Source organism: Rattus rattus, chromosome 5 (assembly GCF_011064425.1).
Source record: "Rattus rattus isolate New Zealand chromosome 5, Rrattus_CSIRO_v1, whole genome shotgun sequence".
NCBI classification, from domain to species: Eukaryota; Metazoa; Chordata; class Mammalia; order Rodentia; family Muridae; genus Rattus; species Rattus rattus.
In genome coordinates this window covers 66124131-66141724 of record NC_046158.1, presented here as the reverse complement: position 1 = coordinate 66141724, position 17594 = coordinate 66124131, and the positions used below count along the sequence as shown (strand labels likewise).

At 51.2% G+C, this 17594-nt stretch overlaps 1 protein-coding gene across 2 annotated transcripts in view; it reads left to right on the top strand.

The window, feature by feature from the left end:
• Window positions 1-17000, top strand: part of Creb3l1 (cAMP responsive element binding protein 3 like 1) — a 40284-nt gene extending 23284 nt beyond the window's left edge. The window contains exons 3-12 of one of the 2 annotated variants that reach the window (XM_032903724.1): window positions 4256-4437; window positions 6440-6518; window positions 7877-8034; window positions 8639-8788; window positions 8941-8999; window positions 9117-9185; window positions 12411-12510; window positions 13231-13357; window positions 15847-16117; window positions 16318-17000. In XM_032903724.1, the coding sequence (XP_032759615.1) occupies window positions 4256-4437; window positions 6440-6518; window positions 7877-8034; window positions 8639-8788; window positions 8941-8999; window positions 9117-9185; window positions 12411-12510; window positions 13231-13357; window positions 15847-16117; window positions 16318-16612 (1490 nt within the window). In that variant the 3' untranslated portion in view covers window positions 16613-17000. Of the gene's footprint in view, window positions 1-4255; window positions 4438-6439; window positions 6519-7876; window positions 8035-8638; window positions 8789-8940; window positions 9000-9116; window positions 9186-12410; window positions 12511-13230; window positions 13358-15846; window positions 16118-16280 lie in introns of both variants that reach the window. The other variant, XM_032903726.1, reaches the window with a different exon arrangement.
• Window positions 17001-17594: the final 594 nt, after the last annotated feature.

The window sequence follows — 17594 nt, the reverse complement described above, 5'->3', positions numbered from 1 at the left end:
TAGATTTATTTAATTTTCTGTGTGTGGCTGTTTTGCTTACATGTATGTATGTTAACCACATACATGCAGAGCAGGGTGATAAATTCCCTGGAACTGGAATTGCAGACTGCCATGTGGGTGCAGGGAATTGAACCCTGGATCCTGTGAAAGGGCAGCTAGTTCTCTTAACTCCTGCATCATCTCTCCAGCCCGCAATCTGTCTCCTAACCTTGAGAAACCCCAGTACCTCCACCTGCCCTGTCTCTACGGTAGATACAGGTTCCTTGTGTCATTTGTGCCGCACAATGTCCAGGCGAGGAAGGAATACTCTGACAATCCCCATTTGACCAGTAAAAAAGACCTCAGGAAAGGAGAGCTGTCTCATTCACACCACCAAATAGATAAAGGATAGAGAGCTAGAGCCAGCCTCTGATTCTAACGCCGCCCCTTCTGTCTACCAGCCTCCGGGGCCACAAAGGCTGCTGGGCTGAGACCTCAATAGGGTTAGATGTGCATCCTGATATTCCCATCAGCTTATGGGTGTCTGTGTAAAGTCTTTAACCTTTCTGGACTTCTATTTCCTCAATTATAAAATGAAAATAGGGGCTGGAAAGAGGACTCCACGGTTAAGAGTACATATGCCTCTTATGGAGCACAGTTGAGAGTACATATGCCTCTTATAGAGAACCTGAGCTCAGCTCCCAGCACGTGAGTAGGGCTGCTCGCCACTACCTGTGACCCCAGATTCAGGGAGACAGTGCCTCTGAGGGCACCTGCACTCACTCACGCACACACACAATACTTACACACAGAACTGCACATAGATATAGCCTAAAACGTTTTTCATTCTAAAGGGAAGGTCTTAAGATATATAGATAGATAGATAGATAGATAGATAGATAGATAGATAGATAGATAGATAGATCTATAAGATAGATAGATATAGATAGATTTTAGATAGATATATTCTAAATATAGGGAAAGATATAGATATAGATATATATATATAGATATAGATATAGATATAGATTTTAGATATAGATATATGGTTTTCAGCTCTGGGCCCAGCATGGAACATACATTCCTATTAATTCTAGGAGTGGTTAGAACAATGAGTGAGATTTGCTCGCCTTGCCTTCCAGAGGAACTGGCCTTAGGTGTGAGTTTCTGATCGTCCCTCTCTTCAGTGGGGAGACAGCGGTGCCTTCCTGGAATCGCTGTTAGCTCGTGAGCATTGTGCTCTTAGACTGTGCCATGCCGCCGTCTCTCCCACAGTAGAAACTGGCCTTTGTCCTCCCTGCCAAGAAGGAAGGGACACCTTCTGGAGTTTTGGGAGGTCCTGTGGCTTGTGACTACTGAGGTCGCAGCTGCTCACCCCACTTCAGCAACTGCCAAGTTCCTGGACCTCTGTGAGGTCTCAGACCCCCAGCCTGGGAAGAGCAGGGACATGGCTCGGCCCCTCTCACCCCATGACAGATGATGACGGCAGATGGATGACAGAGTTCCAATCTACCCTGCTGGCTGGCTCAGCAACTCCTCAGCTACCCCAAGTCTATTTTTAAAGCAATTTGTCTGTGGCCCTTTGAGGGGAGAGCGTCCCAAATGCCCACAGCTTGGCCCTGTAATTTGGGAAGACTGTGGGTGTTCCTGGACTTTGGGGGCTGCCTGTGGCCCAGGGCAGGGCTCTGAGGCTCCATGCTCATAGCAGGCCTCCAAGTCCCCTCCACCCAACCCCAGCAAGCTGACCTCCTGGCTCCTGCCTTACTGCCTGCCCTGGCGTGAGCGATGCCCATTGCCCACCGGGAGCTGAGGCCTGCCAGCCCTGAAGCCCAGGTTAGGCCAAAAGACCTCCACCTTACATGACTACATGTTAGGAAGTGGACTCTGCCCTGGGAACACCTAAGCATCCTTCCACCTCCATGAGCCCCTATCACTGAGTCTTCTAGAACTCACCCTTTGTTTCTAAGGTCACGCTTGGTGGCCCAGTATCGATAAAGCCTTGGATTCCATCCCAGTACCAGCATAAACTGGGCACTGTAAACCTGATGCTTGAGAGGTAGCGGTAAGGCAGGAGGATGAAGGTCAACAGGTTACCCTCAGCTACATAGCAAGTCCAGAGCCAGCCTGGACTACTTGAGACCTTGTCTTTAAAAAACAAAAAACAAAAACGTCAAAAATCAATTATTTTCTTCCAAGTTCTCCCTTCTCTGTTCCCACTGCCCACCTTTGTTCTTCTCTCTCCTGGACCATTTACAGCCAGCCGCCCCTCCTCCCTGCCACCCTGTGTGCCTCCCTGCCCCGTCTTGTCAGACCTGGTCACAGAGATCCCCCCACCACATATTGCTGTTCTGTTTGCTCCTTTTACATAATTGGGCTTCACAACTCACATTCAATCTAAAAGGATGAGCAGCCAGCAACTGAGCGTCTCATAAGGAGGCTCCAGCCTATGAAAACGTTAATCTGAGGGTGCTCAGGGATGTTCCTGCCCTTCCTACAGTTCTGGGACATAAGACCAAACAAGAGAGTTGTCTTCCAATACACCGTCCTCAGCCACCCATCCCCATGGCTACCTTCCGAGTCTTACCGCCTCCAGAACCTGCAGCCATCTAAACTTTGAAGGAAGGCACGCATGTACCACAGATCACCCGTGGAGGTCACAGGATCACTTTATGGAGTTTGCTCTCCGTCCTACTTTTACATGGTTTCCAGGCTCAAACTCAGGCACCAGACCTGCACACTGAGCCGTCTCACGGGCTGTGATTTTTTTTTTTCAGACATATTTTCAATCACAACTGTAACTTTCAGCTCACTACTAGGAAACCTCTGTGATCAGAAGTCTCTGCATCTCTTTCATCAGAGCAGGAGCTCCACTTAGCCAGCCCTCAGTCCATCTAAGCAGGAAGGGTTGGGTGGTCTAGAGCAGTTCACATCATGGTGTCTGGGAAGCAGTTGAAAGGGCCAGAGTTCTGTTTTGTAAATTCAGAGCCCAAGGGCTGCAAAAGTGGCCGAGTGGTTAGGGGCCTGTGCTGCTCTGCGGAGGACTTGAATTGGATTCCACCCTTCTCCGTGGCTCGCAGCCGTCTGTACCTCTGGCTTCAGGAGATCCAGGGCTCTCTTCTGGCCTCCTTGGGCATCTGCACACAAGCACGTGCGTGCGCACGCTCTTAATTATTTTTGGTAAAGATTTTATTTTATATGAGTGCACTGTAGCTGTCTTCAGACACACCAGAAGAGGGCATCCGATCCCATTACAGATGATTGTGAACCTCCATGTGGCTGCTGGGAATTGAACTCAGGACCTCAGGAAGAGGAATCAGTGCTCTTAACCACTGAGCCTTCTCTCCAGTCCAGCACACTCTTAATTTTAACACACTAGAAACAAACCTAAAGTTATAATCCTATCGGGGTACAGCCCCAGCACAGCTCCCAAGTCGGTGCTACCTGCTAACCTCTCTGACTCCACCATCTCTGTCCCCAGGTGTTCTCACGCTGCTGAGCAGGGCAGTGTTTACTGAGTAACGATTACCGTGTTAACACTAGTTACTGATTAATGGACATTCATTTCTCGCCAGGCGCTGTGCTAAGTGTTAACAAGCATTGTACTAGGAATTCTTGGAACCTCCCTATAGGTCTGTCCGATTCATTCCCCCTATTTTTTCTGTCCATGTGTGTTTCTATATGCATGCGTGTGCACATGTATGGGAAGGCCAAAGACAGATATCCGGTGACTTCCTCAATCATGCTTCCATTATTTTTTGAGACAGGGAGCCCACTGATTGGCTATCCTGGCTAGCCAAGCAAGTGTGGAAGGTTCTCCTGTGTCTACCCTTGCACCACTGGACTGATAGGCATACCCTGTTGTGCCCAGCTTTTTGTATGGGTGCTAGGGACCTGAACTAAGTCCTTGTTCTTACACAGCAAGCCCTTTCCAAACTGAGCCATCTCCTCAGCCCCACTTTCCTCATTTTATAGATAAAGAAGCTGAGACTCTGAGAGGGTAAGCAGCTTGCTGAAGGTCACGCAGCAGGCCAGGAGAGGTCTAGATTCAGAGGCCAAGCCTGTTCAGTCAGTGTCTCAATACAAGGATGCTCATGCCTCTTCTGGTTCCGGCCCACCTATCTCACTTCACAAGAGTGGCCCGGGTTTGCTGCCAGCTTCCAGATGGGCATTCTGACATCATTCCTCAGTCCCAGGCACTCAGCAGTAGGCAGTAGGTCAGAGCTTTGAGCCCCGGGAACCCCTGACCCTGAGTCTTTCCCACTTCATCCCCCACCAGATATGGAACACGGAGCATGGGCACTGGGAAACAAACTGTGCTCCATTATGGTGAAGCAGGAGCAGAGCCCGGAGCTTCCGGTTGACCCCCTGGCTGCCTCCTCCGCCATGGCTGCTGCTACCATGGCCACCCCACCACTGCTGGGCCTCAGCCCCATCTCCAGGCTGCCCATCCCTCACCAGGTAAGCCTAGGGTTATTCACAGGGACTGAGGGAGGGAGGGAGACGGAGGGGAGAGGGAGGGCAGTCACACCCAATGTCCTGGACCGCTCCATGCTGGGAACTTTGGGAGCTGAGGAACTTCTGCCTCCCATACTGACCACCCCTTCCCCATCCTCCAGCAGGCACAGATAACAGTGCCCTCCATGCACGCTGGGCCCTCCCTGCATCAGAGAAAGCTTGCAAGGTGCCAGGCAGGGTTGAGGGGTAGTTTCGAAGTGAAGGTTATATGAATGGGAGATACCCCAGGATACTTCCTTTCCCTTTGAGTTCCAGGATTTAGAGAAAGGTCAACATGTCAATGCGAAAAGAAAAAGAAAAAAAAAGAAAGAAAGAAAGAAAGAAAGAAAGAAAGTTGCATCTTAATTAGTTTGTATTTAGATTAATAAACCACGCTCGTGAGAATCCCTGCCTCCACTTCTGGAGTGCATAGGTAACAGCCATAATCCGAGACCCTTCCAGGAACGAGGATCTGACCACTGGCTTCTGGGAGAAGCTTTGCTGGGCCAGGTTTGTTTCCTTACTGTGCTCCGGGCATTTTGCCATCTCTTTTTACTTCAGCTTCCTTCTTTGTCAAGTAGGCACAAGTCACACGGCCTAAAATCCTATAGTTTAAAAAAATAAACACTAGGGCGCGTGAGATGGCTCAGCGGCTAAGAGCACTGGCTGCTCTGCCAGGGGTCCTGAGTTCAAATCCCAGCAACCACAGGGTGGCTCACAACCATCTATATAAGGGGATCTGATGCCCTCTTCTGGCCTGTAGATGTATATGCAGCAGAGCACTCATACATTAAATAAATAGAATTTAAAAAATAAAAGTAAATAAGTACTAATCTCTAGCCTGGGAGTTTGCTGGCCACCCAGGTTTCTTCTTCAGAGTAGGTGGGCATAAGGAAGAAAGGTCACCCTTCCCTGTCCTCAAGGTCAAGGACTAATGACCAGCTTGATCCCCAGAGACTCTAGATCGAGTGCGGCCAAAATCAGAAGGAAGAAGGGACTGCAGCAGAAAATGAAACAAGATTCCGGGAGTTAAGCCCTAAATCATGCAGCTGAGCTTGGCCTGTCAGACCCATTCCGGGGAGGACTCCCATTCTGCCAGTGCAGGACACAGAAGACAGGCTGTAACTACCTGAACCCCCAAAGGGCTGCCACCGCTCCACACTCCCCTCAGGTCCCCTCAGGTCCCATAGTGCTGCCACTGAGCTGAGTGAAGACCAGGGAATGGCCAAGTTCCTGGACCCCTCTGCTGGCAGCAGACCCAGTGGGGAGAGACAGTCCCAAGGGCCATGCTTTCTCATAGACCACCACTTACATGCATGCTGGTGAAATCCACATGTACAAAACCACACATGTTCCTGAAGCCATAACTAGAACATCACTTTGGAATTTAAATACTTTTTAAGAATGTACATCTGATTGTACCCAGGCCTAACTTGAAGCCCCTCAAGGGTTCTCACTGCTGCAGGCTTCCTTGTCTGGGCTCCACTCCGGTTTGTAACCCAGGATCCACATGACCTTTCAGCTCCGGCAGCTTTCTCTGAGCTGTGGCCAATTAATTCCTCCTGAACTATTGATCCCATTCATCCAACAGCTACAGCGGGACTAACATGACCTCCTGTGCTCATGGCAACCACATACCAAGGCCTACATGGCTTTCACAGCGAAGGGTCAGCCTCTACCTGGAAGGTGGCACGGCCCTGGATACCGTAGGAACTCTCCCTTCCTGAGACTCAGTTCAGACCTACAGTGTGCAGCCACCATGCTCTCTGATCTTCGCTGTTGTATGGCTTTCCCAAGATGAGGACTTGCCTCTCTGTTCTTGCTGGGCTGAGCCCAGAACTCCTGAGGCCAGCCATTCCTCTATGCGGGGCAAACCTCCAGCCTAAGGGAGGGAAGAGAGTGAACAGCTTGATGGGGATTGTCCCAGGGGCAGGTGATAGAGAAGATGAATATGTCTCTCCCTCAGGCCCCAGGAGAAATGACTCAGCTGCCAGTGATCAAAGCAGAGCCCCCGGAAATGAGCCAGTTTCTCAAAGTGACACCAGGTAAGTGTGTACATGAGAGAGACTCCTGATCATGGACAGACAGACAGACGGCTTCCTACTCCCTCCATCTAGACCACCCCTGTTCTTCAAAACTCCCGCTTCCCCCCAAATGCTCTCACCTTCTCAATCTCTCGCTCCTTGTCTATCACATCCCCTCCCCTTCTTCCATTTCTTCTGGCCTCCTTCCATCCACTCCACAGCGGAAAACACACTTTATAGCCACCACACATCTTTTCTTCCATCCATCCATCCCCTACTCAACTGTTATTTTTTATTTTTATTAATTTTTATTTATATAAGTTCACTGTAGTTGTCTTCAGACACACCAGAAGAGGGCACCAGATCTCATTGCAGATGGTTGTGAGCCACCATGTGGATGCTGGGAATTGAACTCAGGACCTCTGGAAGAGTAGCCAGTGCTCTAAACCGAGAGCCATCTCTCCAGCCCTCCCCTACTCAACTATTTACCCATCCACCCACTGTCCATCCATCCATCCATCCATCCATCCATCCACCCATCTTTCTATCCATCTATCACCTGTCCACTCATCAATGAATCTGTCTGTCACTCCACCACACATCCACTCATTACCACCCACCCTATTACCCTGAGACTGGATCCATACTCTTGACTCAGAGAAAGGAAATGGAAGGACATTGGTCAGCCTGAGCCCCATGGGTCTGGTTTGACCTTAGTCCCCTCTGGACTTACAGAACTGGGACTTTAGAAACCTGAATCCTGTGGGTTGCGAAGCTTGCAGCCCAGAGGCTCCTCCCCAAGGTGGCAGGGGAATTCCTCTGCACCAGCAGAGATAAGTCTGTCTTAGTCAGGGTTTTACTGCTGTGAACAGACACCTTGACCAAGGCAACTTTTATAAAAACAACATTTAATTGGGGCTGGCTTACAGGTTCAGAGATTCAGTCCATTATCATCAAGGTGGGAGCATGGCAGCATCCAGGCAGGCATGGTGCAGGGGGAGCTGAGAGTTCTACACCTTCATCCGAAGGCTGTTAGGAGATTGACTTTCAGGCAGCTAGGAAGAGGGTCTTAAACCTATGCTCACAGTGACACACCCACTCCAGCAAGGCCACACCCACTCCAACAGGGCCATGCCTCCTAATAGTGCCACTCCCTGGGCCAAGCATATATAAACCATCACAGAGGTAGCACTCAGTGAACATCCTTGTGGGTGCCAGGTGTCTTTCTAACACGGCATCTGATATTCCAGCGCAGGTCAAGGGCCTCTCGGTACATTTTCTGCAGTGACAGGGCTGGTCCAGCCTGTGTTCAGTGTTCTCATGATGTTAGAGCAGAGATGGAGTACAGCCCTACTAACTCAGTCCTCTACTTTTTGCAGAGGACCTCGTACAGATGCCTCCAACACCCCCCAGCAGCCATGGCAGTGACAGTGACGGCTCCCAGAGTCCCCGCTCTCTTCCCCCCTCCAGCCCTGTCCGGCCCATGGCCCGCTCCTCCACGGCCATTTCCACCTCTCCGCTCCTCACTGCCCCTCACGTAAGCACCTAGGGATGGGCTGACCCCAGAGGTGAGGTAATGAGTAGGTTCACCCAGTTCCCTGACCAGTGAAGGGGGTCAAGGAGCCCCAAGTCTGACACTTATCCCATCGGATTCAGGGAGGTGCCCGTTTGACAGGTAAGGAGCGTGTTTCAGTTCTGCCTCAAGATGAATAGAAATCAAAGGAAAAAGACAAGATCCAATAGGGCCTAGATGCAACACCGGTATGGAACCAAGATGAGAATCTGACCTTCCTGAGCCCTGGCGAGTAACCTAGGCTATATCCAAGGAGCACTTCTGGGGAGCAAAATGGAGGAGACTCTGAACCCTGAGGAGATCATGGTTCCTCCTAATTGGAACTGTGGGAAAGGACCTGAGGTGGGTGCTGTCTAGGGGACCCTAGGTAAATGAACTTTGAGACTTGATTCTAGGGTAGGATAGATGAAGGGTCCTCCCAAAACCATTGTAACACTTGACACACGTTACTGGACCTAACTCAGATTCCTCCCCTTTTCCAAGGAGGAAACCGGGGTCAGAGAGTTGAATATGTAGACAGTACACAGTAGTGCTCGAGTTTGAACCCAGAATTGTCTGCTTTCCTCAGAAACTGCAGGGGACATCAGGGCCACTGCTCTTGACAGAAGAGGAGAAGCGAACTTTGATCGCTGAGGGTTACCCCATCCCCACCAAACTCCCCCTCACCAAGGCTGAGGAGAAGGCCTTGAAGAGAGTGCGCAGGAAAATTAAGAACAAGGTAAGACTGGAGCCATCCTTACCCTAGGACTATGGGGACATTTCCACTGAAGGGAGCCCCTGCCCCCTGGTGAGGTCAGCTCTGAAATTGGGGACTGCCTAGGAGGGGGATACATGGCCATGGTAACCCCTCTTTCGGAACCTCCTCCTCAGATCTCTGCCCAGGAGAGCCGCCGCAAAAAGAAGGAGTATGTGGAGTGTCTAGAGAAGAAGTAAGTGTCATGTGAAGGCCGGGACCCCAGCCACAGGCCTGGCTGCAGCAGTGGGATGGCTGTGGGACACATGAGCCTGTGGGGACTCCCTGAGCCTGCGCCTGCTTGCCCTTCCAGGGTGGAGACCTATACATCAGAGAACAATGAACTGTGGAAGAAGGTGGAAACCCTAGAGACTGCCAACAGGTGAGTGGTACCCCTGTGTCCCACCTGCCCGCTAAAGGCAGCAGCTGGCTCTGGGAGGCAGGAGAGAAAAGAGATACCCCAAAATGTACCCCACGACCTGGGAGCTCGGATGTCCTGCCAGTCCCTGGCTTCCCGGGTGTCCCTGACTGCACATAACTCTAGACTCCTGACAGGCCGGTAAGATGCTCGAGGAAGACTACAGGGCAGAAACTTTCCCGGTGTGCTCCTCAGCCTCCGCGTTGTCTCCCAGCTTGTTAGAAATGTGTGTTCTCTCTTCCCAGTCACGATCGTGCATGCCTTTCATCCTAGCACTCGGGAGGCAAACGGAGCAGTAAGTTCAAGGCCAGCCTGGGGTATCTACCTAGGGAGCTCCAGGTTAGGCAGGACAGCACAGATAGGCTCTGCCTCAAACAAAGAGAAAGAGAGAGAAAGACGTGCTTCTTCTCAGACCCAGAGCCAGGTCTAATGAGTCATTTACTGCAGAGGTAGGGACCAGCAATCTGTAGATTTTATTTTGTTTTGAGAGACCCTCATAAAATCCAGGCTGGCTTCAGACTTGCTAAGTAGCTGAGGAAAGCCTAGGACTCCTGATTTCTCTACCTCTACCTCCTAAGTAGTAGGGCTCAGGCGTGTGTCCCTGCACCTGGCTGCCACCAGCGTTGGTTGGTCGCTTTATATGCATGACTGTTTTGCCTGCGTGTGTGTCTGTGCACCATGTGCATGCAATGCCCACAGAGGCCACAAGAGGGTGTTGGATCCCCTGAAACTAGAGCTCCAGATGGTTATAAGCTATGGATGCTGGGAACTGAACCCAGATCCTCTGGAAGAGTGGCCAGTGCTCCTTACCCTTGAGCCGTCCGCCAGCCCCTGCAATCAATGCTTTAGTTATGTTCCTAGAGCAGGTCCCACACTACTAAAGCTGATAGCCAGAACCTTTGCTACTCAAAGCCAGTTCCCCATACGGCCTGAGAACTTGTGAGAAATCAGAAATTTCAGGACTTTGCTAAGATTGCTGGGCCAGAACATACATGGTGCGTACGTGCGTGCGTGCACACCAGAGTTAGACACTGGATGTTCTTCACCTTATCATTTGAAACAGGATCTTTCTCTGAATCTGACACTCACTGGTTGGCTGACTAGGCTGGATCTGTGTCCCGTGTCCACTGCCCCCTCCCCCAACACACCAGAGTTAGAGCAACCACACGCAGCCTACTGGCCTTCCCTCCTTCTTTCTTTCCTTCCTTTCTCTTTCTTTTTTCTTTTTCTTCTTTTTTTTTTAAGACAAGGTCTTTCTATTATATAGCTGTGGCAGTCCTGGAAGTTACTAATTTGGACCAGGGTGGCCTCGAACTCACAGAGATCCAGCCACCTCTGCATCCTGAGTGCTGGCATTAAAGGCATGTGCCACCCTGCCTGGTTCATGCCTGGCTTTTTTACATGGGTGTTGGGGACCCAAATTCAGATCCTCATGCTTGGTCAATAGCACTGTACCTGCTAAGCCATCTCTCCAGCTCCCAAACTGCGTTTTGACAATGCCCTGGATGACGCCATTGCGTTGAGTCTGAGAAACATTAGTTTCAGGAAACCAACCTGGGATCTGGCTTGTAGCATAAAACCACAGATTTGGGCTCTGGGTTCTGGGTTCAGTCTGCTATTGTCTGTGACTCTACTGTTTCTGGCCAGGCTCTCTGGGCCTCAATATTCTTGGTGACGGTGATATGACACCAGCACTGGCTAGCAGGACTGATGTGAGGCTCTATAAGACATAGCAACCCAAACCAACACAGACAACCCTAACCAACACGGTCTGTGGCATTAAAGAACGCCTGCTTGTTGATTTTGCCCCATTGATAATACTGTTGATTCTAGATAGTGCCCTGAGCTATGAAGCCACACTGTTTTCTAGGAGTAAGTACAGTAACACAAACAACAGCATCTAGTGGAATCCTGACACAAGACACTGTCCCCTAGCCATGCTGAGGATTGAACCTAGGACCTTGTACACACCACAAACACTTTCCACGACGCTAGGCTCCCTTTTTGTCTGTTTGCATTTTTTGTAAGTTTTTAGTTAAGTTTATTTACTGAGCGTGTGTGTGTGTGTGTGTGTGTGTGTGTGTGTGTTTGTGCGCGCGCGCGCGTGCATCATGTACCTGTGCAGGCTAGATGGCAAATTACAGTAGTCAGTTCTCCCTTTCCACCCTGCAGGTACCAGGAATGGGACTTGGGCTAGCAGGCTTGCTGGCAAGTACCTGTAGGTGCTAAGCCATCTCACTGCCCCTGTTACTCTCGAAACGTGCTCTCACGTAGCCAGGTTGACCATAAACTCATTATGTGGCTGAAGCTATCCTTGGACTCCTGATCCTCCTTCCCCTCTGACGGCCTGGCCCAATGCAAGGTTTCTTCTAGGTGTGCACCACCTAGCCTAACCTGAGTGTCCAGTTTTTGGAAACAGGGTTTTTCTGATTGTAGCTCAGTCCTGAACTCGATATGTATCCAGGCATCCATATTTTCTCCTTTCCGTTCTCAGACCCAGCTTCTCAGGCAGGAATCAGGCTAGGTGCGGAGCCTTCAAACTTCACCTCGCTACCCTTAAAAAAATCTCAGAGTTTTAAGACTATTCCGCCACCTGCTGTCCACTTCGGGAACTGCATCAACACACACACACAGCTGGGTGGAGAAGTGCAGTATTAACTGTTAACAAGTGTGTGTGCCCAAAGGATTCCGTGCTGGGTAGTACCTAGTTCTTGCCTTCAGTTAGCAACTGAGACTACCATGGAAGCCCACAAATAAAGCTAACGTGTTACAGGTGTTGTGATAATGGTAAAACAGCAATAAATTAGCATAAACAATGACCCATTTACTGACTGCACTCCACACTGTGCCAAGTGTCTTGTGGAATCAGGGTGCTGTGGGGTGCAGAAGAGGAGAGTCAATGTCTCTGTGACTGTACTGGATAGGAAAAAATCCAGCATTTTCTGAGAAGAGTCAGGAGTAAGAGTTAGGCACCCCTAAGGTTCTACAGGATGACCCAGCTTCCTACCATGAGGCAGGTCCCAGATACCCAAGCCAGGCTGCAGAAGGTGACCTTTTATATCTTGACTGCAATGGGCACCAAAGCATGAAGACCCAGTCAGGAGCCAGCCAAGGCTCCTCAGGAGAGGCCAGGATGCAGACATGGCTACTGTGCCTAAGCCCCCATGGTGACTCCTGTACCTTCCTTAGGACCCTGCTCCAGCAGCTGCAGAAACTCCAGACTCTGGTCACCAGCAAGATCTCCAGACCTTACAAGATGGCGGCCACACAGACTGGCACTTGCCTCATGGTAGGTGCTACTCTTTGCACAAAGCCACAGGGGGAAACACTTCTTGAAGCTAGGACAGTGAGCAGAGCCTGAAGGGACCAGTGACCTGTCCAGGCCAGTTCTAACAGATGTGTGGTTGATGCCACTAAATTTAGTGAAAGGTAGGTCCTTGGGAAAGTGGCTTCTATAGATTCGAGGAGTGCGATTCTTCTTGGAATGGGTGATAGGGAGAAAGTAAAGAAGCCCCCCCAGGGCCCCCAAGGCTAGGGGAGGGGGACACCTAGGACAGGCTCAGCCTCTGTGTGGCTCTCTTTCATTAGTCTGTCCTCCGGAGTAAACACAGAGGAGGGGCTGTCATTCTGAGGGCAGGGCCTCGCTGGAGCTCCCCCCAGGTGATGTGGCCATGTGTCCTCCTCCCTGGTCACAGTTGCAATCCTCCTTTCCCCTTCTTCCTTTCCTGACTTCCCTCCCCTGTGGGCGAGAACCACACAGAAGCCCTCCCTCTGGTCTCTGGTACTCCCTGTCATGTTCCCTAGATTGGGTTGAAGGTGACTTGAAGCCTTTGTCTGCTTCCTAGAGAGCAAAAGACCATACTTCCCGAAGGCAGCCCGCTCTGGGGAGGTGTTGGGGGGATGCACTGAGCCCTTTTCATCCAGTGGTTTGGGGTGAGGAGAGTTGGGGGCAGCCAGTCTTGTAGGCCTGCCCTGCCCCAGATCTGATGGCCACTCTGCCCACTACTAGGTGGCAGCCTTGTGCTTTGTTCTGGTGCTGGGCTCACTTGTGCCCTGCCTTCCTGCATTCTCTTCTGGCTCAAAGACTGTGAAAGAAGACCCCATCGCAGCTGACAGCGTCTACGCAGCCAGTCAGAGTAAGTAGCCCCCTCACAAACCCTGCGTGAGAGTCACTAGAGAGGAGTCAGGTCAGGCGCACCCTGGAGGCAGAGGCAGGTGGAGCTCTGTGTCTACTTGAGGACTTCCAGACCAGCCAGGGATACACGAATGTATCCAAAAAAGTTTGGAGGGCTGGAGAGATGGCCTGGTACAGGCCGCTCTTCCAGAGAACCCAGGTTTGATGCCTTAACCATCCATATGGTGGTTCACGGCCACCCGTAACTCCAGTCCCAGGGGATCAGATGCCCTATTCTAGTCACTGAAGGCACCAGGCACACGGGAAGTGCGTAGACACAACAGCAGGCAAAGCATCCGTACACATTAAAAAAAATAAAAGTAAACATTTTAAAGAGATTGGGTTAGCATTATCTCATTCTACACTCTAATTCTGCAGATGGAGTAACGGAACCCCAGTGAAGGTCTGTGACCCTTCAGTGTTAATTGTAGAATTGGGACCAGACCCTTTCACTTGTCTCTCTGAGGTCCTTTGACCTGACTTGGAGAGATCAGCCTTAGAAGGCAGTAGAGTGCTCTAGGTCTAATTTCCATGGATGAGTTCCGGGACAGCAAATGAGTGTCAGACCAGTCATTTCTGATGTGGTAGAGACTCCCTGACAGTGTTAAGAAAGACTCTGAGGCACACAGGCCTGCATCAGGTGTCCAGACTCTGCTGGGAGCGCCTACCCCTGGGGAGAGTGGTAGTTGTGATGTGGGTGACACCCCAGTGGAAGGCGCTGTGGCCCAGGTCAGAGTCAGTCACAGCTGGCACTGTCATTTGCTATTTGTGCGAGCCATGGTTGATTTGGCTTGGGCTCTCCAAGTGTTGGTTTCTGGAACCCAGAGGCTGCTGTCCTTACAGTGCAGTGGCTTTGGTATAGCAGGCAAGCATACACCTTGCCTTCTGGACTAGCTCCTGACAGGAGGGGACAGGCCATGAACAGCAAGGGAAGAGCCAGTGTAGGGAACAGCAAAGAACAGCATGGCTTTCAGAGGCAGAGGCCACTTCCGGCAAGGCCATGGAAGAACTTCATATGCCAGGAGCATGAATCTTACTTGGCTGAAGAGAAAGAGGAAACAGATGAGAGGTCAGAGAGAGGGGAGAGCAGGGAGTGCGTGGGGAGGGAGCGGGGGTGAGCAAGACAGAGAGCCTAGAAGAGGAGCTGGGAGGAGAACTAAGAGGAGAGGGGATTGGAAGCCACTCGGAGAGGGCTGTGATGGGGCGGTGGGCCTGGCGGGGGCGAGCGTGGGGGCGAGCGTGGGGGCGGGGCATAGGCTCCGAGAACATCTATCAAGGCCAGAGGAGAGGAAGCCTACACAGAAGAGGAGGGGCTGTGCTAAAGTACAAAACACAGGGAGGGGGAGGGAGGGCATGAATGAACCTCTGGAGGGAGTGCAGCACAGGGCAGGGCAGAGGGCATGTCTGAGGAAGGAGGTGGCTTGTTGAGCAGGCTAGTTTCCGGACTGCAGCTTCACACAATGCCAGGGGCCGCCTTTTCCATAGATTCTCATAGATTAAACCCTGCAGAGGAAGCTGTGAGGCAGGCAGCAGACTGGAGCCAGGAAGCCAACTTATGGGGACCCTTGATGATGAGCTCTGGGAAGCGGGGCTTAAAACACCTCATTCCCTAGGCTTCATGTGAGGTTTATTTGCTTTAAGCTAGGGGCTTTATATAATGCCTGGCACAGGTGTCCATCTGACATGCATTGCTGTCCCCTTGACTTCCCAGAGGAACTAGCCCAGAAAAGAAAAGAAAAAGGTTTCTTTAAGTCTCTCAGGAAGTTAAGTGTCATGGGAGGATTTGAACCCAGCTCTCAGAAGGTCCTGCCGATGTGATCCCAGCTTCTCAGGTCAAAGCCAGAAGAGTGTAGGTTTAAGGCCTACCCCAGCTACAAAATTAACCAACAGCCTGCCTGAGCAACTTAGTGAGACTCCGTCTCAATATAAACTAGAGAGGGGAGGGGGGGGAGGGGAGGGGAGGAGGGGAGGAGAGAGAGAGAGAGAGAGAGAGAGAGAGAGAGAGAGAGAGAGAGAGAGAGAAAGAGACTGAGACTCTGTATCCTGGTGATAGTGTTTTGACCTAGCTTTCATGAAGCTCTGGGTTCAGTCCTTAGTACAAGGAGGGGGAATTCTAGTTTTCAGTAAGCATGCCATTACTGTCTTGATCAGAAGGGCTACTTTTCTTTTCCTGAGCTCATGATTTTACAAAACACAGTTTCAATCACTTGTACTATATTACTCATCGAATCCTTGCAGTTGGTTATACTATCCCCATTTTACAGATCAATAAACTGATGCTCAGCAAAATCAGAGCAGAGTGTGTGACTGACCTAAGATCACACAGCCAGGGATCCTCAAGGCTAGGAGTCAAGCCTGTAAGATGTCAGAGCCTAGCACATGAATAAGGCTACTGGGGCAGAGGGAGGGAACTTGAGGAGAATCCATGGCTCACCCTGGTTTTGTCCCCAGTGCCTTCCCGAAGCCTGCTGTTTTATGATGATGGGGCAGGCTCCTGGGAAGATGGCCACCGAGGTGCTCTACTGCCTGTGGAGCCCCCAGAAGGCTGGGAGCTCAAACCCGGGGGACCAGCAGAGCCAAGGCCCCAGGACCACCTCCGACATGACCATGCGGACAGCATCCACGAGACAACCAAGTACTTGAGAGAGACCTGGCCAGAGGATACTGAGGACAATGGCGCCAGCCCCAATTTCTCCCACCCCAAGGAGTGGTTCCACGACAGGTTAGCAGAGGGACAGCCTCTTCCTTTCCAGGGTCCCAGGCTAGACCACCCTCAGCCACATCTTCCCGGGGGAGGGGTCCCTGATCAAGTCCCGACTCACAGCTGAATGACAGGTACCTCAGGTACCTCAGGGCAGATTCATCCCTGGCTCTTCTCTTCCCAGGGATCTGGGCCCCAACACCACCATCAAACTCTCCTAGGCCACTCCGAGACCCAGGACACAGGACGGACACCCTGGCACCCAGAAGAGGCGTTCTCTTGCTCACTGACCCAGATCCAGCTCACAACCCTGCCCTGGGGCCCTCTGCCCCAGGAGAAAGGGTCTTTCTTCTCCCCAGCCCTCCGGCTTCCTGTAGTGGCTGGGGTCCCTCTATATCCCTGGACACTTGGACTGCTCCCCTGGGCCGACCACTCTGTTCCCACTTTTTCCTCCCACAACTATCCGTCCTCCTCCAATCAACCACTCACTGGGCCACCCCTGTTTCCTTCCCATAGTGACCAACGCAACCACTGTTCCTGGCCCCCTCATACACATACACACAAGCAGACATGCACACACAAACACACACCCCCACCTCCTACTGTACAGAGACCAAGAACAGAAATCGTTTGTAAATAATGAACCTTATTTTTTATTATTGCCGACCCCCTAAGATATTGTATTTTACAAATCTCCCTCCCGTCACCTCTCCCTTATTTTGTATTTTATGAAGTTAGTGCGGGCTTTGCTACCCCTTGGCCTGGGACAGAGGGACACCCCACCCTCACCAGGCCTCCCCGTGCCGCTGCCCAAGCTGCTGGGCCTTTTTAACTGCTCCTCCACCAGCTCAGCACACGCTTTAAGAAAGCAAAATTAAAAAAAAAAAAAAAGATTCAGCATCAATCCTGACTCTGTGTGTTCTCTGTGAGGGGTCCAGGAGCAAGGTGGGGAGGTTTAGCTTATATTTTTGTGGGGGCGGGGGGTGAAGGGATGCCTGGGGAGAAAACCTTTCTGTCTGGAGACATTTGTCCAGCTAGTCACCAAGTTTGGACTGGATAGCTCAATTACAATGCCTGGAACCACACTAAAACATTAAAAAGCAAACAAACACAGTTTGATGGAGTGTTATACATCTGTTAAGCTCAGCCAAGACGGGAGACAGAGACAGGAGAAGCTCATGGAAGCTCAGGTTGCAGGCCTACAGCCTGCAGCAGAGACAAGATGGAAGGCACTGACCGCTGCGGTGAAGCACTGTGGAGGCAAAGCAGGCAGCCCCTGAGTCAAAGCCAGACTAGTCTACATTTCAAGTTCCAGGTCAACCAAGGCTATACAGTGAGACTCTGTCTTAAGAGAATTAAAAGGGGCTGGAGAGCTGGCTTAGTGGTTAAGAGCGCTGACTGCTCTTCCAGAGGTCCTGAGTTCAATTCCCAGCAAGCACATGGTGGCTCACAACCATCTGTAATGGGATCTGATGCCCTTTTATGTGTCTGAAGACAG